Source organism: Mytilus galloprovincialis, chromosome 4 (assembly GCF_965363235.1).
Source record: "Mytilus galloprovincialis chromosome 4, xbMytGall1.hap1.1, whole genome shotgun sequence".
Classification (NCBI taxonomy): Eukaryota; Metazoa; Mollusca; class Bivalvia; order Mytilida; family Mytilidae; genus Mytilus; species Mytilus galloprovincialis.
In genome coordinates, this window is record NC_134841.1 from 33141180 (window position 1) to 33168614 (window position 27435).

The window sequence follows — 27435 nt, forward strand, 5'->3', positions numbered from 1 at the left end:
TTTCTGAAAATATTAATAAAATATCATTAAAACTAAGTAATAAATGATGCCAGTGTATTGAACTTGTAATGTGTTTCTTCATATTTGTCATAATTGCATTCATTTTATCATAGAATTCATTTTATCAAAAAAGGACACAGAATGCAAACTGGGTCATAAAATATGGTGATGATGGCATTCCTAATGATTTTACAATCATTATAGACACTTCATGTCAAATCAATCACACTTATAATTGGTCATTTATATGATAAAATATATATACTTTACAATACAATTTGTATTTGTTCAAAGTTTAGAATAATTTATTAATGATGTTAATTTATTGAGCGTTTTAGATATTTTTTCAGTCATATGCTACCAAAATCCATAAATCAGATTCATTTTCTGATAGAAATATTGTTTCCAGCTTTTCTTTAAAAAAGTCTCTGTAAAAATTCGTTAGTAGAATCTTTAGACCGGTAATATGGTTTGTTTTGCCTCCTTGCCAGTCCCAATCCTTACCCATTTATATCAGAACTTTGTTTAACTACCTGATTTACTTTGATCATGTGCTTGATAATAAAGAGGAAATACTTATATATGCCAATTAAACTTAGAGTTCTTATTTTCATGATATATACTCCATCTGCTTGTGATAAATAGTTTATAAATACGCTTTCAATAATTGGCTTTCTCAGGTTATTATTGTTTCAGTTCTTTATGACATAGAGGTGTCTCTACTAAATAAAGGCAACAGTAATATACTGCTGTTCGTAAATCCATTGAGAAAATAAAACAAATCCAATTAGGCCAAATAGAAAAGTATGTGTGGTTCCAGTTACATCTGCAAAAAGGTAGGGTAGGTAGGGATTTTTTTTTATTTTATGTTTTTTTTACATTGAGTCTATGGGAGCAATATTCTGACTTTAACAGTGCTTAATGAAAAATGACAATAAAATCTTAAGGGTAGGCTATTTTTAAGCCGAAAAAGTAGGGACTGTAGGGTTACTAGAACCACAAATATATTTTTATTTGGCCTTACCGACTAAAACTGAGGGAAACACATCAAATATAAGAGGAGAACGACAACACAGAAACACAACATTTCTACATTGCATTGACTTTTCTAGTACATTAATTTGAATACTAATAGAAATGAACCTGAAACAAAATCTGATACCAACAAAATCCAACAAACACTTAGTATTATCAAAAATGGATATAATTATTTATTTTAGCAATAATTCATATACTAGTATGTTGTTTTGAAAATAGGTGCCTCTTTACCATATATGGTTGTATTGGGTGCTATAAACAGTTTCGTATAAAAAAACTAGGGGTTATTCCCCGACTAAAAATAACCATGGAGGGAAACCCCTGTTTATTTACTCAATTGGTAAAAAGGTATCATGTTCTTTGTATTTGATTGTAAAAATTAGTTAATTAGCTTTCAATTAAAACAGGTTGAATGATTGAAATAATTTTAAAAATTATATTAACTTTACATGTTTTGAGGGGAGACAACACTGTAAACAGCAGGAGACCGTACCCTGAAACAAGATTTTTTTGAAAGGCCAGGTAAAAACCTACAAATTTCATACAGTTTTGATTATGTAAAATGTGCATGGATCACGTCTTCATGGATGTGCACATGAACTGGTTTCAAGTTTTTTATGTTCAAATTAGACCTTTTTTTCCCCATGTTCATTGGATGGAATATTTTAAATATATTAAAAGTACACATTTTTATTTCATTATAAGCTAGAGAACATTCTGATTCCAGTGATATCTAGTTTTATACAAGTATCTTTATTAATCAGTCCACCACTAAGGGTCACTTATGCATGGTCCCTCAAAATGTGACACCATAGAAAAAAACTGTTGATTGCACCCATTGATAATTTTATACAAGTATCATTGACCAGTGGCGGATCCAGAACTTTGCCTAAAGGGGGGGGGGGGGGGGGGCGCTGACTGACCTACGGGGGGACCCGCTCCAGTCATGCTTCAGTGATTCCCTATATAATCAACCAAATTTTTCCCACGAAAGGGGGGGCCTGGGCCCCTTCAAAAACCCTCTAAATCCGCCTCTGAAAGGTGTCATAATATTTGTTGTTTTAAGTCATCCATTCATATCTGATGTGTCAGAAAAATCTTCCAAATTGATTTTAAAATCCGCCTATGTTGACATCAAGGACAAGAACATTGAAATGGCAGAAACTGAATCACTTGGGGATATGGAGAAAACCACAGCTGAAGACGCTTTAACAGAGGACAGCTCAGAAATGACTATTAAACAATTGTACCAAGAAATTTTAGCAGATAAAAAATTTATCGCTCAAAGAACAGCTGAGATTTACCGCAATATAAAACAGAGCGAAGCGCGAATTGTTAAAATATGTGTCGGTCTCATTACGATTCAAGCTGAACAAAAAGAGGCAATGAATATTAATAATGAACAGATGGGAGCAATATCTCAGCAACTTCAGCAGTCTGAGAAGAGAATAGACCACAAGGCTAGTGGTAATTGCTTAACGGAATTTATGGTCAGACCAAAATTATAAGATATTTAATGTTGTGGTGAGACGGATGGACAACCTGACAACAACTGAGGTAGGAGACACAGTTCAATTTAAAAGGTCATGTAAACAGCAGGGTACCTTCCAACAACTGGCATCTGTTGAAAGTGAATTAGTTGACAATCGCAATAAAAAGTTAAAATTCCTGCAATGGACACATTATCTAAGTTCAAATTTCACCTTAGCAAGTACAACGCAAGTTTACCAAAAATATACAACAAAATCCGTGCCTTGGGTCTTTCCCTTATTGTAGTTTGCATGAACCATCAACCAAGCCAACTCTGTTGAAGGTGTCTTCACCTTGAGTCAAAAGTCTTATGTCAGGGCCCTTGGCTCTGCATGAGACAACAGTTCAATTTATTCAACAACAATCTTCATTTAAGAACATACTATAAACCTATAGTACTAATTAAGGATACCAGCAAAAGGCTTATGTGTCTTCTTACGCACACTTACCATCAACTATGAGTCAATACTATTTGGTTCAGAGCAGCACACCATTACAAAAAAAATGGCTGCAAGTGGATTCTATCAAGTTTCTCTAATGCTGAGTTCAGTGGCTTCTTACGGTATCATCTCCATTGAGTCAATGGCAAATCCCACATTTATCACTCCAATTATGACAACCTCGTCAGCTCCTGGAGCTCTTACAGTCTTTCCATAACAGCTAACTGACTCCACTGACCGATCCAGGAAAGAGCAGAGGAAACCAAAAAGTGTGTGGCAACAGCTCTTTTTCAGACTCATCATTGGAGAGAGAATATACCCGATGGCAAGAAAATCTTGGTGCAAGGGACCGGAGCCGAAGCCCACAGCTCCCAAAAATGAAAAAAAAAACTCAAATTGAAGAAGATCCTTTAATTGAGAGAAGTTCCTTTACCAATTTGAACGAACTGCTGGTAGATGACAATGGGAAAACAGGAAAAATGTGTGTAGGTCCCAGATTGCCAGGCCGATGTTGGCTTTGAGTACGCTCGCAAGGTAAACACAGATGATGATTCCAAGGCCTTTGATAAAAACATTCATTTGGAGCACCGCTTCAGCAAGAAGGACGATAAAACCAGATTGGAACCGAAGCATTCCTCCGAGGATGTAAAGATTTTTCAAGGCATGTAATAGACAGGAACCCAGAAATATTCAACAAGGCGTTAAAACAAGTAAAAACCAACATCCAATGGATTTAGTACAGCTTGTTATTGGGAAGATTATAAAGAACGACTCTGGACATTAATAGAGTAAACATACAATAGGATGTGTGCAAAGAGCCATTAACAGACGATGTTTTACTTAGGCTATACTTAGGCTAGATATTTTGGACACACTGAGCGCAGTGATAAACCTGGGTACTCCCACAATTACCATCAACAATAAAGTGATCAATGAGGCATTTGTTAACAATGAAAACGAGATTTCAACTCAGCTAATCTGCAACAACTAAACATTACAGTTCCGTCAAACTCAAAAATGACTGTTACCAATAAAACCAATAAAAGTGCTGACCAGGAGTACATTTTAGGACCATTCTCGCTGAATAGTTGCGAATTGGTTTCGCACGTAGTTGGAAAAGGAAACAGTTGCCCCTTAACCATTTTAAATGATGGCAATCGTCTGATTCGCCTGAAATAAGGTACACCTATTGATAACATAGAATAATTTGACGATGTAGTGGGTACGGCAGATGAAAACGCGATAAGTGACGTAAGACGTGGCATTGAAGAGACACGAGACAAGGTGCCCTCGGAACTGCCTCAAAGTTCAGATGAGTTACCTACTATTCCATCACAATAAACCGACCTATATCAACGTTCAATCGACTCGTTTCAAAATATTTCATTCCAACCACTAAAAGTGAAAGCGTTTAAAAAACAATTATAAGAACATGTAACATATTGATTAAAAATTTGAATTTCACTATTTGTTGTTGTATATGCAGCAATAGTTGCAAATGTAAGTGTTATAGAAAGAACCAAATTATTTTTTTTTTTAAATTTTAAAATTAATTGATAACAAATTCAAGAACATGAAGTCCAATTTTAAAGAATCATTACTTTAATTTCCGAAATTATATAGAATACCTTTCGGACAATCTTGATATTTACACCGTTTTACCGCCATCTTAAAAATGGCAGCCATATTGGATTTTTCAGAGTTGGTCCATAGCTGAAATCAAAGGGTATATAACCAAGAACTACTATGCAAAGTTTCATGCTTTCCTCATCAAGTGAGCAATTCTGCTCTATATCTGCACCAAACGGCTGGACTACCATAACTATGTACTTCAATTCATCAATTCACATGAATCTATCAAAAAGCAAACATAAATTCAACCATTATTGTATACAGTAATGTACAATTTAAGCTATTGATGCAATTCATTTATGATTTACATAATTATTCATGAAGCAGGTATCGTTGTTTTGAAAATGCTGCACATATTTTTACAATAGGCGCAATATCATTCCGCCTTTTGTCCATTATAAAGAGAACTTATTATTCTATAAATTTTCATTCGTCTTATGGAATGTTCTTGTTCTACATAAACTCCTCTTGGAAGAATCTTTTCATTGAACCATTTGCGTTGATCGGATTTTTGCATTTTGAATGGGTAGCTGCATGTCAGTATATGTTGTTGCAATATGATGTTCAGATGGGTATATGGTATCTCCAAGTAAGTAACAATCACAAAGTAACAGAAAAATATCGTGTGGACAAGTCGCATCCATCAATGTGTTAGTCATTGCGTCGTTGTTATGACCTAGGAAACAAGGTTTCATGTATTTTGTTTTGTTTTCTATGTCTATTATGACTTGCGAATGTCTGCTGTAAGGTCGGGTTGTTGTCTCTTTGACACATTCCCCATTTCCATTCTCAATTTTATAGTGTATATGACAATGCCAACTATAAAACAACTGTGTTTTTTCGGTTAGGCGATTTTTTCTTTGGAAGGTATAATTAATAGATCCATATACCTCTTCCCATTCTGGTCAAGATCCAAATATCTCTTCCCATTCTGGTCAATCATCCTTCATAAATTCCCATTCTTCAGCTGAAGGCCATGCTATCATTAATCTGAATGTTTGATGAATAATTTCATGGATAGCTTATGAATATTTTCGTGGAAAGCTTAATGAATCAAAGTTTTGCTAACATCAAACAACAATGCCATTTTTTCAAATGTAGGGTAAAATCTTCACCAAAATCAAATCCATTTAAAGTTTATTTTGCTACCTGATACGTACCGCTCTTATACTCATTTGTGTATTTTTATTCTTAATTGTATTTAACTTGCGTTATTATATTTGATAATCAATACTCGTTAAATTTAACTTTGCCTTTTAGATAGATTCATTTAAATTGTTGATTCGCAGTAATCCCTCATCTAGTGTATTCAAATGTCACACAATATAATAGAGTGGCAGAGTTGCATTAACTAAACATATATTAAACATTCATCTTTTACCTCACTGCTATTTTTGGTTTTGGTATAGGATTTGGTTTCAGTTTCAATATCGGCTTCTGGTAAACATGTCTAATAATATACTTTAAAAAATCATAAAAGTTTATAAATTCCACATACATATAGTTTAGCAAAATGTATACGATCTTCTGTATTAGTTTTGTAAGAATGAAACTTTATTACTAAGATTTATTCTGTCAAAAATCAACACATGAAATCTGTAACTAAATCTCTTGTTCTCATGACCAGTTTCTTTTGTATTGGATTGACACTTATTTTAGAAATAAACCCCAGTGATGCTAGTCCCTTTGTAGTAACTTTTTTATACTTCTGTCCATCAGAGGACACATGTAGTACTAATTTTTCATAACATGTAACATACACACTGCCGTCTTGTAGTGCGGTCACATCACTGACCCCTGATGGTAATTTTACTTTGGAAAACTTGTTATACGGGATGTTGTAATGGTACAGGTAATAACTACAACCATCTGTGTAAAATAAACCATCACATGAACCACAAAGTCTGTGAGGAATACAATCACCAGTTTCAATGGTCTTCTCTACCTCCTCTGTTTGAGGATCTATGATCAACAATCCTTCGCTACAGCCTACTACTAACTTGTTGTTTATAGTTGTGATGCCAAGACATGCTGTAGATAATTGTATCGATTTCACATCCTGTGTATTGTGAATGTCCAATATGTCTATACTTTGACAGCGATGTATTATAACAGCGACTGTAAAGTTGTTGAATACAGTTATATCATATGGTTCCTGTAGTTGTATTGTACCAACATGTGAACCATCTGTATTATAAATCTCCATTGAAGAATAATCATAATTAATACATGCAACATGTCCATCATCTGTTACCACAGCTTTGTTACTAATGATTAAACCTGGGAATAAAGGTGAGTTTTTACTTTGAGATCCTGTACCATTTGTAGTAAACTGATGATTGTAATAGAAGATGTCCTGTCCTAGTTTGTATGGTTTTCTTTCTTGCCCTATGTAATGAAATAAATAACAATGTGTTATTGTGCAATTGGAAACCTAAATCATACAGTAAATCAGGTACTACTGCATTTTAAGAAAATAAAATAAAACTGGTAATTGATTAAACATGTAATACCAGTACTCAAGACAAAAGGTAAATGTACTTTTGAAAATGAAAAAATAAAATGACTTAGTAGTGATATTTCAATCACAAAATTTCTAATCCAAGTAGGTTATATGCGATCAAATAATAACTCTTTAAAAAAAGGAGATATGTTACATTGTTTTTCTATTAAACATATATTGGTATTTGATAATCATTATTAACCTTGAGAACGATATGTGTGACAACACTTACCGTTACTTTGCTTATCAGGATTTTGTCTCCGACAAGTAAGTACTTTTTCAGCATAGAACACAAATTTCTGAAATAAAAGGAAACCAATTTGGTTGAACAGCTGCTTTTTACTATTAATAAAAAAAAAGTTGTCTGTCTTTTAAGCACCATCAATATACATGTAGAAAATCATAGTGAATTGATTTGACACAAGGGTTGATATAGTCTTACTATACAAGTTCTTGCTTGACATACTAAGGGGAAATGTGAAGCTTTGCTGAAAATTTCTTCATTTTGTCCTGAACTGTTGTGTATAAATGTCATTTTAATGCGACTTTAAACAATTTTGTGTTCTTTAATATTTTTTGGCAAAAAACATTTTTGTATTTTAAAAACTTCTTTTATAAGTTTACCCCAGGAAATGGCTCTTACCTCAGCGGAATAAAATATTACATTTTAAAAATGTGTTCTTAAAATTAGTCAGAGTGCAATTTCGATGTCTTTGAACCTGTATTTTTACCTGCGTCAATGAAGACAGGTTTCTTTTTACCTTGACCTCATTGTCATGGTTCATTGGACCATATCAAGTTTTTTTTATTATTCTATAACTATAAGCATTTGATCAAATACAGTTGGTATATTGAAAGATTGTAAGGGTACATATATATATAAGAAGATGTGGTATAAGTGTATGTCTGTTTGGGCAGTATTTTCATGGTTTATTGGTCAATGTAAATTTTAGTATTTATAAATATAGGAAGATATGATATGAGTGCCAATGAGACAACTCTCCATCTAAGTAACAATTTAGAAAAGTAGACCATTATAGGTCAAGGTACGGCCTTCAACACGGAGCCTTGGCTCACATCGAACAGCAAGTTATAAAGGACCCCCAAAATACTAGTGTAAACCATTCAAACAGGAAAACCAACGGTCTAATCTATATAAAAACAAGAAGCGAGAAACATGTATGAACTACATAAACAGACGACAACTACTGTACATCAGATCCCTGACTTAGGAAGGTGTAAACATTTGCAGCGGGTTCTAAGATCAGCTATTTTAGTAGATCAAATGCTTGTAAGGTGTAAATGTCTGTCTGACAGTTTGCATTTGACCTTGACCTAATGTGTTACGGTTCATTTATCAATGTTTAGTTTTGATGGTTTGGTCTTTTACTTATATATATTCAATTTGTCAACTATATTTGGTGCATTGCATGATTGTATGGTGCTTGTCTTGTTCAGATTTACCAATTTTAACCAAATTTTCATTGAACATTGATAATGTTAAGTTTATGTGATACTTCATCTTAAACATCAAACATGAATGTACCAAGTCAGGAATAAACTCATCATAGATACCATGATTAAATTTTGTATTTACGTCAGACGCGCGTTTCGTTACATAAGACTCATCAGTGACGCTCGAGTCCAAAAAAAAGTTGTAAAGGCCAAAAACAGTACGAAGTTGAAGAGCATTGAGGTCCAAAATTCCTAAAAGTTTTGCCAAATACAGCTAAGGTAATCTATTTCAAAAATTCAAAAGTTTGGTAAACAATTAATTTATATAGACAATAACTGTTTAGTGTCTTTAAATATCAGCTGTATTTGTACGAGGCTAGGAAACAAGGTGTATGCGAGCTTTTAGCGAGCTACTACACCTGTTTCGAGCCGAGTACAAATACAGCTGATATTTAAAGACACTAAACAGTTATTGTCTTTATCCTGCAATTAATTCTGTATATTGTTTGTGTTTTGAAAGACACAAAAACTAACATATTTAGCATTTATTTTCGATTTGTAATCCCTTGAGGCCCGCGTAGTAATATCAAAATCACACATTACGCTGAAGACGGGTTCGCAAAAAAGAATCTCGAATGGTCCACAATAATACATCACTCAAGGTGAATAATTATCTATTTTAACATAACAACTAATTTCAACAATAAAAACAAATAACAAAACATTGTCAAATTTGAAACAGACGTGTACGAGTTGTCCTACGCTTCATACTTGACATTCACTTAACGTGCATGCTGAAATTGACATGGTTGATATTGTAACACAATCATACACGTTCAAGTTTTGAAATCGACAATTGTCATCGTCATTGGAATGCAACTGGAATACACATTCAGAGGTCACACAGGTTCAAACAATACTCAGTCCGGCAGTGGGCGGAGCTTTAAAGCGATATCTGTATAGTATACAGATACAGCATAGCGATATCCGTAGGGCTGTGTCTGTATAGTAGGATACCCAATTGCAGGATAAAGATATGACCATAGCAATGATAATTCACGTCAGCACTGAAATGCTAACTACTGTGCCTGTGATACCCTCGGGGAATTTAAACTCGACCAGCAGTGGCATCGACCCAGTGGCTGTAAATAAACTCAATATATAGATACCAGGATTACATTTATTTTGTATTTACGTTAGACGTGCGCTTCGTCTACATAAGACTCACCAGTCACGCTCGAATCCAGAAAAAAAGTTATAAAGGCCAAATACAGTTGAAGAGCATTGAGGACCAAACTTCCTAAAAGTTTACAGCTAAGGTAATCTTTTCCTGAAGTAGATAAACCTTAGTTTTTCAAAAATTTAAAAGTTTGGAAACTTATTTTATAAATATGACCATATCAATGATAATTCGTGTCAGCACTGCAGTGCTGACTACTGGGCTGGTGATACCCTCGGTGAATTAAAACTCCACATCAGTGGCATATGACAGTTATTTTCCATACTTCTGGTGTATTTGAGCTTTTGATTTTACCATTTGATAAATATCTCTGTTTTGAATTGTTTTCGAAGTTGAGTTTTTTTTGTTATTTGATTATAGTTTGTTAATCAGGCCATACACCTCAGCATGTCCATTCTTGTTATTATTGTTAAACTTTACATATATTATTCTTACCTGTATTGCATCATTCATAACAGGTATTCCCCGTACAGCTGTATTTATTGTCTGGATAGATGAGTTTATTTCCTGTAGGGCAGTGTTCCCTCCTTGTACTGATCTATCTAGGCCTTGTAGGGTAGCGTTTCCTTCTTGTACTGATCTTTCTAGTCCTTGTAGTGTTTTGATTACCCTTTGTACCTATTCCTTGTAAAGATGTATTTATCCCATTTACACTTGTGCTTATTCCTTGTATAGAAGTATCCATCTCTTGAATGGAATTATCAATCTGAAAGTTTTAAAGGATATATTGACAATGTAAAGCTACTGAAAACAGTCCCGGTAATTATCTTGAGCTTCTAATATCAAAATAAGTGAAGTTGTAGATAAATGCTAATAAAAGGACCAAATATCCACTTACTGGAGTATCAGAAGCAGTGTCAGTTTTTATTATTAACATTTTATTGAAATTAAACTAATGCATAATTTAAACTACCTCTTTAAATCTCTTGTTGACATCTACAAGGTGTATGTAGTATTGTTTACAAAGTTGTTCATCAAGTGGTCTGTTCTTCATATCTTTAAGGTCACTCTGTCTGGTTTGGTCAAGTTGAGTGACATGATATGTAAGATCAGGCCACAGTGAATTGTACTTTGGCTCCGTTATACCACAATTTGTGTTATGACTAAGGTAATCATTCTTGAATTGCCTGAGATACCGGACTGCCTGTGCTTCGGCTGGTCCTAGATTGAAGCAGTTAACGAGGATGAAAAACGATTTTTGATTTATATTTCATTATAACATCATTATGACCGTGAGGGCATTTCGATGTATTGTTGCAAGAAGATTTCTACTTACGTAACTTTCGTTTTTTTACTGGTAACCAATCAATAAATACGCGGACATAAATAAACTCATCATAGATACCAGGACTAAATTTAGTATATACGCCAGACGTGCGTTTCGTCTACAAAAGACTCATCAGTGACGCTCGAATCCAAAAAAGTTAAAAAGGCCAAATAAAGTACGAAGTTGAAGAGCATTGAGGACCAAAATTCCTAAAAGTTTTGCTAAATACAGCTAAGGTAATCTATGCCTGAGAGAGAAAAGCCTTAGTTTTTCAAAAAATTCAAAAATTTGTAAACAGTAAATTTAAAATATAACCATATCAATGTCAATTCATGTCAGCACAAAAAGTGCTGACTACTGGGCTTGTGATACCCTCGGGGAAACAAATCTCCACCAGCAGTGGCATCGACCCAGTGGTTGTAAATAAACTCATCATAGATACCAGGACTAAATTTAGTATATACGCCAGACGCACGTTTCGTCTACAAAAGACTCATCAGTGACGTTCGAATCCAAAAAAGTTAAAAAGCCAAAGAAAATACGAAGTTGAAGAGTATTGAGGACCAAAATTCCTAAAAGTTTTGCCAAATACAGCTAAGGTAATCTATGCTAATATCGAGTGCAACATAACTTTCATCATCGCTTGTTATGAATTCATCTCTTCAATAAATACTCAAAAAAATATTGATTTTAGAACATAAATTAAAAGCACGAAAATGTTTTGTCGTTAGAAATATAAATATAAATAGGAAATCATTAATATCAATGCACCCGTACAGAAAAAAATGTGCTAATGCATGCGGACAATTATCTCAATAACAGTTTGCCGGAAATTATGAATGTCTGTTTAAATCCGATCTGTTAGAAAAATCAAATTATTACGAAAGATCGTCCACCATTCATGCACCTGCACTGCACTATTAATAGAATAGTAAACTAGAATGATATAGAAATGGATGAAATTTGTATAAACATATTACTGTTATATACAAATATGAATATGATATTATTACAATGAATATTATGTTATTATGGTGAGGTTCAACTCCCTGTCATTCATTGAACATCAACGCACACACTTTTCTCAGAAAAAAGTATATCTCTGTACATAAACCTCACTTGTGACCATCCACAAGAACTTACGGTCATCCGATGTTCAGTACTTCAGTACTTTGATTTAATACCCATATAGAGTCAAAAGTATAGGCGTTGGCTTTCTGATTTCAGTGGTTGTCGCCTGTTAATGTGGTTCATAAGTGTTTATCGTTTCTCGTTTTTATACGACCGTCAAAACTTTGACGGGACGTATTACGGTATACAAATGTCCGGTGTCCGTCCGTCTGTCCGGCGTAAACATGTCGCAACGTAACTTGAGAACGACTTATTCAAATTTCATGAAACTTTATATAGTTGTTTCTTATGATGGTCAAATGATCTGTATACTTTTTGGTGAAAATAAAATAAAAACTTTTTGAGTAACGGCACTTTGTAACTAAAACAGGGGTGTGTTTTTTTCACATGTCGCACTGTATCTCAAAAACGATTTTTGATTATTGCTTAAAGCTTTACACCTTTTTAGTTATATTAATCTTAAGATCTGTATACTTTTTGGTGATGATTCAAAATTTCATTTTTCAGTTATTGAGTATTTTGTAAAAAAGGGGGAGGTTTTTTTTACATGTCGCGCCGTATCTCAAAAATGATTTATGGTTATTGCTTAAAACTTTACACACTTCTTTGTTATATCAATCTTTTAAAGATCTGTATACTTTTTGGTGATGATTCAAAATTTTATTTTTGAGTTATTGAGTATTTTGTAAAAAAGGAGGAGGTTTTTTTTAACATGTCGCGCTGTGTCTCAAATACAAATTATGATAATTGTTAAAACTTTACACACTTCTTTGTTATATTAATCTAAAGATCTGTATACTTTTTGGTTTTGATTCAAAATTTTATTTTAGTGATATTTAGTTTTTTGTAAAAAAAAAAGAAGGGGGGGGGGGGCTCACATGTCCCGACGTATCTCAAAAACAATATATACAATATATGGTTATTGCTTAAAACTTTCTCAGAAACTTTATATGACTATTGCATTAAACTTTCACACCAGACGTATCATGCGCTCATTTATTATACAGATTATACCAATGGCTTTCCCGTTTCAGTAGTTTTACACTATTAAGGCTTGCTGTTCGGTGTTTGTCAAAGTTCCGTGTTTAAGGCTGTACCTATTATGGTTTACTTTTATAAATTGTTACTTGGATGTAGAGATGTCTGTCTCATTGACACTCATACAACATCTTCCTATATTTATTTAATCTTGATGAGTCAACACAGAAATGTTATTGTCGATTTTTAATTTTTTTTTTTATCAATTCTCTTTTCAAAAGTGGGGGTTATATTGGTTTATATCTGTCTGTCCTTTTGCCCGTCTGTCTGTCTCATTTTTTTCTTGAAATGTCTATACCAAGTCAGGAAAATGGTCATTGTTATAATATAGTTCGTTTCTGTGTTTGGGTCCTCAATGCACTTCAACTGTGTACTTGTGTGGCTTTATAGCTATTTTGATCTAATTGTCACCATGGTCACTGATGAGTCTTTTGTAGAAGAAACGCGCGTCTGGCGTATTTAATTATAATCCTGGTACCTTTGACTATTTACATTTTAATGTTGTGTTTCTGTTGTGTCGTAGTTCTCTTTTATATTTGTGGCGTTTCCATCAGTTTTAGTTTGTAATCCGGATTTGTATTTTCTCAAACGAATTATGAATTTCGAACAGCGGTATACTACTGTTGCCTTTATTCATACTAATTTCGTAGCATTTTGCTGAAGAATCTCCAAGTACGGTTTTTTTTTTTGCTATAAAGCCTCATGAACATGTAAAATTTCAAAAGGCGGATCCAGGGGGTGGCTTGGGGGCCGCCCCCCTTTCGTGGGAAAAATTTGGTTAATTATATAGGGAATCACTTAAGCATGACTGGAGAGGCACCCCCGCCCCCTTACAAAAAGTTCTGGATCCGCCACTGCGACACCGTTCTATATATACCATTTAATGCATTTAGATTTCATATTGCTTTTCAACTTTCTGTTTACCAAATACTTATGTATTCTTTTACATTGTTACCATGTATGAGATTTTAAAAGGATTTTTCGTGTAACTTTCTATCAGGGCTTCCTGCAACTTAGTAGAATCTGGTATACCTTTTGCTATGACAGTACGAGTAGAAGATCCCTTGGCCCATCTAAATCCACCTCTGTGTACTCCTCAACTTGACTGTAACCATGGTAACAATTAGTAAAAGATCAAAACGTGTTATATTATTTCAAACTTTCTGGCAATCTTACGGCAAACTTGCCGCAAGCTTGCAGCAATGTTTGCCGGAAGTTTGCAGCTAGCGGCAAACATCTGCAAACACTATTTTCTGTGTTCCTGCAAACTTTTTGTGTGCCGCAAGCTTGCAGCAAGTCTGCTGCAAGTTTGCGGCAAACAATTCAGTTTCATAAGAGTAAATATCTAGTTTTCTACAAATTTAACCAAAGATGGCCGCCATGGCTAAAAATAGAACATAGGGGAAAAATGCAGTTTTTGGCTTATAACTCAAAAACCAAAGCATTTAGAGCAAATCTGACATGGGTATTATTGTTCATCAGGTCAAGATCTATCTGCCCTGAAATTTTCAGATGAATCGGACATTCTGTTGTTGGGTTGCTGCCCCTGAAATGGTAATTTTGAGGAAATTTTGCTGTTTTTGGTTATTATCTTGAATATTATTATAGATAGAGATAAACTGTAAACAGCAATAATGTTCAGTAAAGTAAGATCTACAAATAGGTCAACATGACCAAACTGGTCAGTTGACCACTTTAGGAGTTATTGCCCTTTATAGTCAATTTTTAACAATTTTCTTAAAATTTGAAGATTTTCAATAACATTTTCCACAGAAAGTACTGTTATAGATAGAGATAATTGTAAGCAGCAAGAATGTTTAGTAAAGTAAGATCTACAAACACATCACCTAAACACAATTTTGTCATGAATCCATCTGTGTCCATTGTTTAATATTCACATAGACCAAGGTGAGCGACACAGGCTCTTTAGAGCCTCTAGTTTATGAATCTATTTAAAGCAATGTTTGTTTTTAAAGTGATGGAAATATCATATACATAATATGACTAAATAGATAACTATTGACCCTATATTTGTAATTAGAGATTAAGATACAAAATGTATCTAATACTAGGTAACAAAAATTAAGTTATTTCTAAAAATGGACGGCTATAAATCTACTCTTCCCATTTAGAATACATAGCATAATTGCTTAACTTCTTATCTTTAATATGGCTGATGCACATAAATGTGTTTTGAATACAAAATGTGCAAGATCTCCTATTTCCAGCAATTCATAGACATAAACTTTGTGAAAAGTCATCTTATTTCCCACTACTACCTAAGAAATAAAAATCAAATCATTCGAATTAAACTTATATTTTTAGCTTTCATGCACAACAAGTAAGACTTTGGACAATAGAATAGATCAAACAAGCTAGGTATTGCATTGTTTCTTATTTTAGCATCTGAGGTTGTTCTGGGAATTTTCATGCAATGATAGAGAAAAGGTATGTTTTTGTCATCGAAATATAATAATAATGTTTTATACATAATATTACATTTGATTACAGATACACATTATTCTTAGAAATGCATAGGGTCAAGAAATATATTTGAAAAACATAATGATTTTCATCTGATGACGTCACTATTATGAAGTTTTCTATCTTTATTTCCCTTGTGGAAACATCCTGCGCAGCTGGGAAACACAAAATAATTTAATAGAAGCTTTATTATAACTATTGGCATACTCTCACCAAAATATAAAGTTGTTTCTTGGGTGCGCACATACTTTTTCAATCTAAAATATGCTTAAAATTTGACGAAAAAACAAGGAAAATCACGAAATTTAACAAAATATGCAAATTAGGTCATGATTTGTTGCCATGGAAACTTGTTTGATGTCAAATTTGTTTTGTTTTTATTAGTACCTTATACCTTAGTGAAGTTTTCAGCAATTTAAGAATATGTATGATAACTTTTAAATTTGCAGTCATTTTTGGGCTAAATAAGGGCCTTATCGCCCCTACTCCTTTGTACATTTCTACAGATTGACAGAATTGAGAGAAGATTTAAGAAAACAACATGTTGATAAAGGCAGAAAAGAAGTCTTAATAAAGAGTTATGTCTATTTATAGAACACTGCATAACAGTACAGTATATATTAATTTATCAAAGGAAAATACAATCATCTTGTTTATGTAACTGAAGTTTGTCTATTGTGTGCTGGAAGCTGTCCAGCATTTTTATAGCTTACACAAAATGTGTGAAAGATATTCTTTGTGTACACTATATATCCCATCCCTTGAAACCACAGGGTTATACCAAGGAGGTTAATATAATTATATAGTTCCAATTGTTTGCTATACCTTGATTAAAGATGCCCTGTATGAAACTTTTTTCTAGAAGTCAGCAGAAGAAATTGTACGAGTATTTCATTTCCTAATTTAACAGTATTTTAGCTCACCTGACCTGACAGGTTTCATCACTTGTCGTCGTCGACTGTTAACTTTTACAAAAATCTTCTTATCTGAAACTAAACTTGGCCACTATCATCACTAGGGTGTGTAGTTTAAAAAAATGTGTCTGATTAACCATGTCAACCAACATGTCTGACATGGCTAAATTAGAACATAGGGATAAAATGCAGTTTTTGGCTTATATTTCTGAAACTAAAGCATTTAGAGTAAATATGGTAGGGGGTAAAAAGGTTAAGATCTACCCACCTTTAAAATTTTAGACGAATCCGACATTCTTTAGTTGGGTTGCTGCTCCAGAATTTGTAATTTTATGAAAATTTTGCATTTTTTTTTATTACCTCAGATATCATTATAATATCTTACATCACATACTATTAATCATGATTTTAAATGAATTTTTCTTTTAAGACAAAAAATGTTAGTTGAAATGATGACTTCTAGGTTTTGACTGATGTCTCGTTTATTTATATATATTGATCTCATTACCTATACTTCTACTTTCTCGGGAAAATCAAAATGAATTGTTTGAAATATTCAAGAAAATATAATTGCAATTGGCACATCTCTTAAATTTGTGAACGATAGAAATATGGGATAGTTTGGGAAGATAAGATGAACTAAACTTGTTTAAAGGATTTTAAAGGACACAGTGCATGTTATATTGAAAGTTATGTATAGTGTTTAACCAATTTTCTGTTAAGAAATTAAGAAATCGTCGATAGATTTAAGCAGAACTGTTGATTCATGGTAATGGCATTTAAAAGATTAGAAAACCTAGAATATTACACACTTTTTCCACAGATAAATTTGTTTTTTTTATACCCCACCTACGATAGTAGAGGGGCATTATGTTTTCTGTTCTGTGCTTCCGTTCGTTCGTCCGGACGAACGTTCACCCCACTTCAGGTTATAGATTTTGGTCAAGGTAGTTTTTGATGAAGCTGAAGTCCAATCAACTTGAAACTTAGTACACTTGTTGCTTATGATATGATCTTTCTAATTTTAAAGCCAAATTACACTTTTGGCCCCAATTTCACGGTCCACTGAACATAGAAAATGAAAGTGGGAGTTTCAGGTTATAGATTTTGGTCAAGGTAGTTTTTTGTCGAGCCTGCAACTTTTGTTGCAGAAAGCTCGACATAGGGATAGTGATCCGGCGGCGGCTACGGCGGCGGCGGCGGCTACGGCGGCGGCGTTAGCTCACTTCTTAAAAGCTTTATATTTTAGAAGGTGGAAGACCTGGATGCTTCATACTTTGTATATAGATGCTTCATGTTACGAAGTTTCCGTCAGTCACATGTCCAATGTCCTTGACCTCATTTTCATGGTTCAGTGACCACTTGAAAAAAAAGTTCAAATTTTTTGTAATGTTGAATTCTCTCTTATTATAAGTAATAGGATAACTATATTTGATGTGTGCGTACCTTGCAAGGTCCTCATGCCCGTCAGACAGTTTTCACTTGACCTCGACCTCATTTCATGGATCAGTGAACAAGGTTAAGTTTTGGTGGTCAAGTCCATATCTCAGATACTATAAGCAATAGGGCTAGTATATTCGGTGTATGGAAGGACTGTAAGGTGTACATGTCCAACTGGCAGGTGTCATCTGACCTTGACCTCATTTTCATGGTTCAGTGGTTATAGTTAAATTTTTGTGTTTTGGTCTGTTTTTCTCATACCATATGCAATAGGTCTACTATATTTGTTGTATGGAATGATTGTTAAGTGTACATGTCTAGCGGGCAGATGTCATGTGACCTTGACCTCATTTTCATGGTTCAGTGGTCAAAGTTAAGTTTTTGAGTTTTGGTCTTTTTATCTATTGCTATATGCCATAGGTCAACTATATTTGGTGTATGGAAATATTTTATGATCTTTATGTCAGTCGAGCAGGTTTTATTTAACCGTGACCTCATTTTCACGGTTCATTGCACAGTGTTAAGTTTTTGTGTTTTGGTCTATTTTTCTTAAACTATAAGTAATGTGTCAACTATATATGTTGTATAGAAGCATTGTTAGCTGTACCTGTCTGCCTGGCATGGTTCATCTGACCTGGACCTCTTTTTCAAGGTTCATTGGTCTTTGTTTAGTTATCTTGGTTAATGTAAAGTTTATGTGACAGTTGTAATAAAGCTTAGATTTATACTTAAGACTATCAACATAATATCAATGATTAGTATAGAAGGCGAGACATTTCAGCGTGTGCACTCTTGTGATGAAGGTGAAGTCCAATCAACTTGAAACTTAGTACACTTGTTGCTTATGATATGATCTTTCTAATTTTAAAGCCAAATTAGACTTTTGCCCCAATTTCACGGTCCACTGAACATAGTAAATGAAAGTAGCAGTTTCAGGTTAAAGTTTTTGGTCAAGGTAGTTTTGGATGAAGCTGAAGTCCAATCAACTTGAAACTTAGTATACTTGTTGCTTATGATATAATCTTTCTAATTTTAAAGCCAAATTACACTTTTGGCCCCAATTTCACGGTCCACTGAACATAGAAAATGAAAGTGGGAGTTTCAGGTTATAGATTTTGGTCAAGGTAGTTTTTGATGAAGGTGAAGTCAAATCAACTTGAAACTTAGTACACTTGTTGCTTATGATATGATCTTTCTAATTTTAAAGCCAAATTAGAGTTTTGACCCCAATTTCACGGTCCGCTGAACATAGAAAATGAAAGTGGGAGTTTCAGGTTAAAGTTTTTGGTCAAGGTACTTTTTGATGAAGTTGAAGACCAAACAACTTGAAACTTAGTACACATGTTCCCTTTATGGTATGATCTTTCTAATTTTAATGCCAAAATAATTTATTGCACATGATTTAACATTGCACTATTATACATAATTTGGTAAATTTGGAGTACACAGTATTAACAAAGTTTGAAATGTTGTAAATAGAATACCGCTTGGATTTTTTTGGTAAGAGAAATATTTGAAGAGAAAAACATAGATGAATAATTTAATTTTGGATGCAATACGTCTTCTGATTGGCTGACGCTGTTTTGTTTATCAGCTCATAGACATATTTGTCATGTGACCGTGACGTCATCAGCGTTTTTTCATGGTTTACTCCGGTTTAAAATAGAATTTGGAATTAAATAATAAGAAATGACTAATATTTTTTCTGTCTGTTCGAAATAACATAAAAAATGTGGTGCACATTTAGCCATGGCGTTGTCAGTTTGGTTTAGATTTATGAGTTTGACTTTCCCTTTGGTATCTTTCGTCCCTCTTTTAAAATGACCCGCTTTTCGCGTTATTCAGTGTGCACCACATTTTTATGTAATTTCTCCATAGATAGAAACAAATATTACAATCATCCCTTAATGAAAACGGAAAGTTAAAGTGAGTATTTAATTTGAGGTTAGAATTTTCCACAGGTATTGTCAAAATTGGATTTGGGGTACAGAAGTGCGTTGGAATTTAAAAATACGTCTATCTAAATCAATCTTAAATTAAAGTATTATGGAATTATAACCCCAAATCATATGTCATATATAATAATAGATATTTAAAAGGTTTAACTTATTTTAAAGCTGAAGCATTTCCTCTAGTTGATTGTTTTGGTGCAATCTTTCATCTGTGAATTCTGAAAAGGAAATGCTACAATGAAGGTTTGACATAATTATCTAATATTTTAACATATTTTTCCTTTAAGATTCAAGGATTATAATGCAATCAGATTTTACTTTTGTTTAGTTGAGTAATTATTACATTGATACGTAAGACGTGATTTTTTTGAATATAAGAGATATACTACTTAAAGAAGTTAAATTAATGACATTATCATAAATTCAGTACTGGGTCATTACCTGACATGACCCGTCATAATTAGTCCCATGATCATAAGTATTATATATTATATGTAAAGCTACAATAAGATAAATTTATTGCACTATTAGATAGATGATTTTTTAGGAAAGACTACTCTTGCTTGCAACATTTCTGGACAAAACCTAATTATATTAAGCCATTAAAGAAAGCACTCATATAGATAATTCCCCTGACTGAAAATCAGATAAAATAATAAAATAAAACAGTTCATTAACAGATAAAAAAGTTCTCTTATAACTTGGAAAAAAATAGCACTTTCACTTAGTTTCAGGTCAATTGATAGAAAAAATGTCTTTTAATCCCGTAAATTGACCATACACAAGCTATATAACTGTGTCTCAGAAATTCGAAATACAACATGTAGCTAACAACAAACTCTGTGACCTAGTATTTGTATCATCCTTTGAACTTATGAAACTAAATACGTTTTGTAAAAGTTTGCCATCTTTTGTTTATACCCCATACACCTTTTTACAGCTTTTGACAGCACTTAGGTGTTGACATGAATATCAATTATGCGGTCATTTTTATAAATTTCCTGTTAACGAAACTTTGAACTTTTCTAAAAAAAACTAAGGATTTTCTTATCCCATGAATAGATTACCTTAGCCGTATTTGGCACAACTTTTTGTAATTTGGGATCTTCCATGCTCTACAACTTTGTACTTGTTTGGCTTAATAACTTTTTTGATATGAGCGTCACTGATGAGTCTTATGTAGACGTAACGCGCGTCTGGCGTACTTAATTATAACCCTGGTACCTTTGATAACTATTTTAACAGTAGTCATTGTAAAATTTTAAATTTATAAATTATATATGTTTTGTTTTATGATACCATAAAAATTCCCCTGTACCTATTTCTTCAAATTGTATTTTTAGAAGTGATTTCAAAATCACTTTGAAGACCCAAAAATATTTTTTTACACTTACATTTTTAACTACTGATTCTTTATACTGGCATATTAAATTTTAAACCTGGTGCCTTTTGTTAGCTTTTATTCGTGTGTTTCTTTGTCAAATATGTTCTTCTATTAATTTGTATTGTAGTCCTGTAATGTTATGTTGTCATTTTAATGTTATATTTAACATGGCTATTAAAGCGGGAGGTTTGGCATGCCACAAAACCAGTAATAAGTATTGATATCAATATTGAATCTTCAAGTTCTTGTGCATTTTCTGCTAAGACAGAAACTTGTTGTACGTCTTTTTCTTGATGTTGATAATTAATTTCTCTGAGTACATCTCAGTTTGAAGATTATTTTGACATGCTGGTCTCTTTATTATAATCCTTGACTTTGAATTAATATACAATGTTGCTGTCCACCAGGTTGTTTTTTTCCTGAATTTTCTATTGACATACAAGACATATTTCTATATCAACAGATTGCTACAAGACACTGTCCCTTCGCTTCGGTGCTGATTTAAACATATGTGGTATTTATATATAATTATCTATTGGCAGATACATTGCTGAATTGTTAGAGAAGCAGTGTCGAATTGTCACAGAAATAATATAAAGCCTTAAAGGTATGAAGCAATGAAAAATAACATCTGAATATAGGTGAAATTGTTAGAATAGAAAGCTTTGTCTAAATAGAAAAAAATAATAGTATAGGCCCCTTATTATATAGGAAGCCTGCAATAATAGATGAACCCAAATAGAATGATAATCACAAAAATTTCAAAAAAGACTTTCTTCATTTATAGTTATTAAAGGTAGATAACTCATTTTTTTCTGAAATTTAACAAATACTTATGAATATTATAGATGCATCAAAAGAGTTGTTCTAACAGATTTAACTACTAGTATTAATTAAAAGTATGTATGAATCTGTCATAATATTCAATGCATTATGATAAAATTAATATAAATGTCAATTAAATCTAGTCTATAGATACTTCTTTTTTATAATCATTTAGAAAAATGTGGAAAGGAGCGCAATCTACCATAACGGTTATGAATATTTCTTTTCTAGAGAACAGCTGAATTAAAGAGTAAACTTGATATAGAAAATTCCGGTGGTTGGGTGGTTCAAGTAGCCGAACTTCAGTATCACTAGCCTGTCAACATTGAGGTTGTGAAAAGTAAAATCACAAAAATACTAAACTCCGAGGAAAATTCCAACCGGAAAGTCCATAATAAAAGAGCAAAATCAAATGATAAAACACATCAAACGAATGGACAACAACTGTCATATTCCTGACTTGGCACAGGCATTTTCAAATGTAGAAAATGGTGGATTGAACTTGGTTTTATAGCGCAAATACTCTCTCGTGTATGACAGTCGCATCAAACTCCTTTATATTTACAACCATGCGTGAACAAAACAGACACAACAGGCAAAATTGTCAAAATATGGTTACAGCAGTCATCACTGTGTCACAATATCAAAAGAAACAAATATTTAACCAAAAAGCACAAAAAGCATCTATCATATGTTAAACCCACATTCACTGCTTTGCGTGTTTGACGTTAGAAAATGTAAATGTCACACAGGATGAAAGACAAAATAATTTTGTCGTTCAAAGTATTTTAAAAAATGTCAGTTTTTTGAACCGGAGTTCGATGGTTCTTTCCAAGCATTTCAGCTTCCACCACCAATCAAAATCTGACCACCACAATAGAGCTGAAAATGCATTTAAACACCAATCAATCAAATCATTCATATAGGTACAGCTGATTTCAATGTTCTCTTATACAACTGTACCAAATTTAAATGATAAATTATATTTTTGATTTATTTATTTGTGTTGATGACTGTTCTAAGAAGAATGTGAAGCAGTGAAATACTCTGATTTTAATCCATGTAAGCGATAGGAAATGTGTTTAAACTAATAGGCTTACATTAAAAAGAATTTAATGAACCAATTAACAAAAATCTGTAATATTGTTACAACATTTGTCATTTTTTAGTTTTGACCCTAAAATATAATTGTTTCATATGAATTTCTGCTTTAAGTCACATTTAAGGACCTACTTATATTTTCCTTTGTAAATTTTATTTAATTAGATAATTTCCTTTGATGTAAAAATTGCGAATTCATTTCTTACATTCAAAGCATTTGTCACTTGTGCACATCCATGCACATTTTACAGACTTACTTTAAGTTTTTGACGTTAAAAACAATAAAACTTAAGAGAAGGATCAGATTTCTATCAAATTCTGACAATAACTGGGTCCAACAAATAAATTTGTCAAATTCTACTGGAATTTAAATAATGGAGATTTTATATTCTGTATAAAAAACAATTTATAACAACTATTATATATTTCAATATGATTATAATGTTTTTCAGAACAAGATCTTTTCTGTTGGAAGTATTTTCATATAGAATAGAACATTTTACCTATGTTTGCATGTTTTTGTACATTTTAGCATTGCAGGATATTTCTTATCCCAACAAAATTATTTTTATTTGAAAGACAATACATATACCTACTCATAAACATTTTATTCCTCAAAACTTCTGTTCTCTGGAACCAAAATGTCATTTTTTTAAATTTCATTTGAATTGTGTGTCGAGCAATGACGTTTTATAAATGAAATTGATGATTTCATTTAATTGAAGCTTAAATACTTAAGGCAATGGTGATTAACAAGACTTTTTTATGTTTCGAAAATAACTGTTACATGAATTATTGCAATTAATATGCATGGATCTATAGAATACTATGAAGTGGAAATTTAAAACATGAAAATGCTTAAAATAATTTGGGTCTAAATTTTCTGTGATAACATCATTATTAATATGATGGTACTGAAAAACTATTCTACTCCTACATGTGATATAGATGTAAACAGAAGCTAACTTTGTTTTATCCTATTGCCACCATTTATATATTTCACTATATATTACTCAGTTTTTGTTTTGAGAAAAGATTTTTATATAGAGAAAAGAACAGAAAGTAGAATGATAATGTCAGAGATAAAGAAAAAAAAATGAAGCAAAACATCAAATTATCAGAGACCCAGAGACTGGGCAGTAAGTAAAAATATGCATATGATAATTTTTAAGGACAGTTCTGAAAGTTGTCTTTTTCTTTTTTAGCCATGGCGTTGTCAGTTAATTTTCGATCTACAAGTTTGAATGTCCCTCTAGTATCTTTCGAACCTCTTTTTGAAGCTGTCTCCATTACAGTGGAGATTGGTAAAAGTATAAATGACTATAAATAAAACTTTAAACTAGACGTACATCTAAAGATGTATGTTTTTGTACAAAAAAAATAGGAAAATAGCATTTAAAGCAGTGATTTATTCTAATATATACTTCAAATTAATTAATAAAAGGTAGACATACAACATAACAGCACATACAAATCAAAGAGCCCCTTAATATCACTGTGTAGTCTAGCAAATTGTCATGATATATTCATTTGAACTGTTGATATTGTAGATCCTTGAATGAGTTGGATATTATAATGCAAAAGATAGTGATAGCCAGACATACCTTACAGGGACTTGTGCTAGGTAGTGGTGTTAACTGGTCAGATGACACATAGTTGTTGGAGGTTGTCTTAAAACTAGAAAAACTTTGGACTTTAAGTAACTTTACATAAAAAGATGCTGTTAACCTCGATAATAACTTGTTTACATATTACATATTGGTAAAAAAACTTTGTTTTAAGCATAAACGATCATCATAAATGTTTGGAAGCCAGTGTTCAAAACGAAATAAGTAAACAATTGTAGATAGTCATCAAAAACAGATTTCGACATGAATAAATAGTCAACATCGTCTAAGGTTTTCTTTGCAAAAAAAGATATTTGTTCTCCTCGATCGATTTATGAATTTCGAACAGCGGTATACTACTGTTGCCTTTATTTACCGTTAAACTATTTTATAAATGAAAAAATATTAACAAAATATAATTTAATCTTGTATAAAATGATTAACATTTAAATGTAGTTCCAATGGAGGTTGTTTATAAAACCACATCAGTACGAGTTCAAGTACAAGAGCACTACAAACTGTATGTTGATTTTCAATGATACCTTCAGCAAGTTTTATAACATGGTATTATAAGAGATGAAATCAGTATTTTGGTGTAAATCTTTCTCAATTCCTTCAAGATAATGACAATTATTGATTTTAGTTTTCCAGGTTCACTACAGTTGTAACTGATAAAATAAGTCTGTTTGTTTGTTAAACTTTTATCTCCAGATGAAAAAAATGAGCTCAAATAATTGTTCATTTGTTTGCTTATTCCTCACAATAAAACATATTGGTAGATATTATCACAGTTATCTCTCTTATACCTATTACCATATCCTCACAATAGTAAATAGTATTTTAGGTACTGATAAAAATGTTCACAAGCAGTTATCTCCGTTGTACCTGTTATATTTTTTCCGTACAATAGTTCTCAAATAGTGCTGCACATAATTATCTAGTATATAAAATTGATTTTGACAATTATAATCTGTTTTTTCACTTAATATCCCTCGATAAGCTCCTTGTTAACTTTAATCTTTTTGATAGTTTCTCATAGCGCAGAATTCTTCTAATTCTGCTTATTTACCATTTTTATGCAATAATTACTGTAACTTTATTCATAAAAAATCATTCTTAGAATTGGAAAAAGGCAGACACCAAGGTTAATAGTTTGATATATGAGTCAAGAAGAAGTCTCCATATATTTGGGAACACATATTCAATATGTTTACTGCAAAATTGATTTATGCATCATTGCAAGAATTATTCTTGAGAAACACTGTATTTTGAACAGCGGTAAACTATTTTTGTCTTTATTTGGCAATTCTGGTTGAATTTACATAGTGACAATGATGGGTAAATGGGTTCTTTTCAATTCGAATTGTTAAATAACATTTTGATCATTGGCATCGTTCTTATAAAAATATTGTAAATATTTTAAACTTCATCTATATAAATTTTCAACCTGATTTTTCAAAAGACCATTTAGTATTAAACTTTTTCTGAACAAGATTGGGTGAAAGTGTATAACAATAGCTATTGATTCTTATAGGTTGTCAGTCAGATGTTTACTTGAAATAAGAAAAGTCGCATTATGAACTGGACATATAAAGTTAATGAACTGTATGTGCTTAACTTCTTATAATTATTGTGCAGACATAGCGCTTTCTTCTCCATTTGCGTCAAATCACCTCTTGTGCTTGAGATGTTTGTTTGATTCTATTATGAAATACAGATTTTATTTTATCATTAAAAGTCTCCAGAGTACAGGAAGTTTATCTGGCTATATTATAAGAATAGTTAATTGAATTGTATATACTGTTCAGTCTTTTATATATAGATTATTTAAGATCGCTATATTGTCCGTGTCACAATTGCCTTGGAGAATTAAATTTTGTATTTGAAATGGGTTCCTAGTTTGCACTAGTATGTATAAATGCTATATGTCATGTTTACAAATGTGTTCATATTTCTTTAAAAAATTTTAACTTTTTGTTGTTGTACAAATAAGCTTATTCTTTTCACATTAGTTTTATATGAATAACTCAAGGTCACAATGATCTTCCTAATACGAATTTCAACACCTATCTTTGACGTATCAGCTGATTTCCAAGATTTCTTTTATTTCCATTAACAATTGATTAAGTTCATTTTAGAACAAGTTGAAAATTAAACACCTGTCTGTCTTTATTTATTTTTAAAAGTTTTGTAATCATGTGGCATTTTCCACACTTCACCATTCATAATATTTTGATTTCAAGCAGATAAATATTTTGTGCTAAATTTAATAGTGACTTTTTTGCATTTTATATTTATACTTATTAACCAAAATGGCCCTGACACTTTACATATTTCCATCATATGTTCCTCCTACATTTATAACCAGGTTCAACCCACCATTTCTTTTTAAAATGTCCATTACAAAACCATTGTTATATATATTATAGTTCGTTTCTGTGTGTGTGTTGCATT

At 32.3% G+C, this 27435-nt stretch overlaps 1 protein-coding gene across 1 annotated transcript; it reads right to left on the reverse strand.

Annotated features, from left to right (window-relative positions):
* Nucleotides 1-6087: 6087 nt before the first annotated feature.
* LOC143070565 (uncharacterized) lies at nucleotides 6088-10889 on the reverse strand. The gene is made up of 4 exons (XM_076244809.1): nucleotides 10752-10889; nucleotides 10274-10544; nucleotides 7376-7442; nucleotides 6088-7028 (listed from the first exon to the last, which is right to left on the reverse strand). The coding sequence occupies exons 2-4, from the start codon at nucleotides 10289-10291 to the stop codon at nucleotides 6223-6225; spliced, it is 891 nt and encodes a 296-aa protein (XP_076100924.1). The 5' UTR covers nucleotides 10292-10544; nucleotides 10752-10889; the 3' UTR covers nucleotides 6088-6222.
* Nucleotides 10890-27435: the final 16546 nt, after the last annotated feature.

Bases quoted from the DNA above. Each gene is read 5' to 3' on its own strand.
- LOC143070565 (XM_076244809.1), bottom strand. The intron at 7,029-7,375 runs GTAAGTGTTGTC...TTCATTACATAG, and splicing joins TCCTGATAAGCAAAGTAACG to GGCAAGAAAGAAAACCATAC.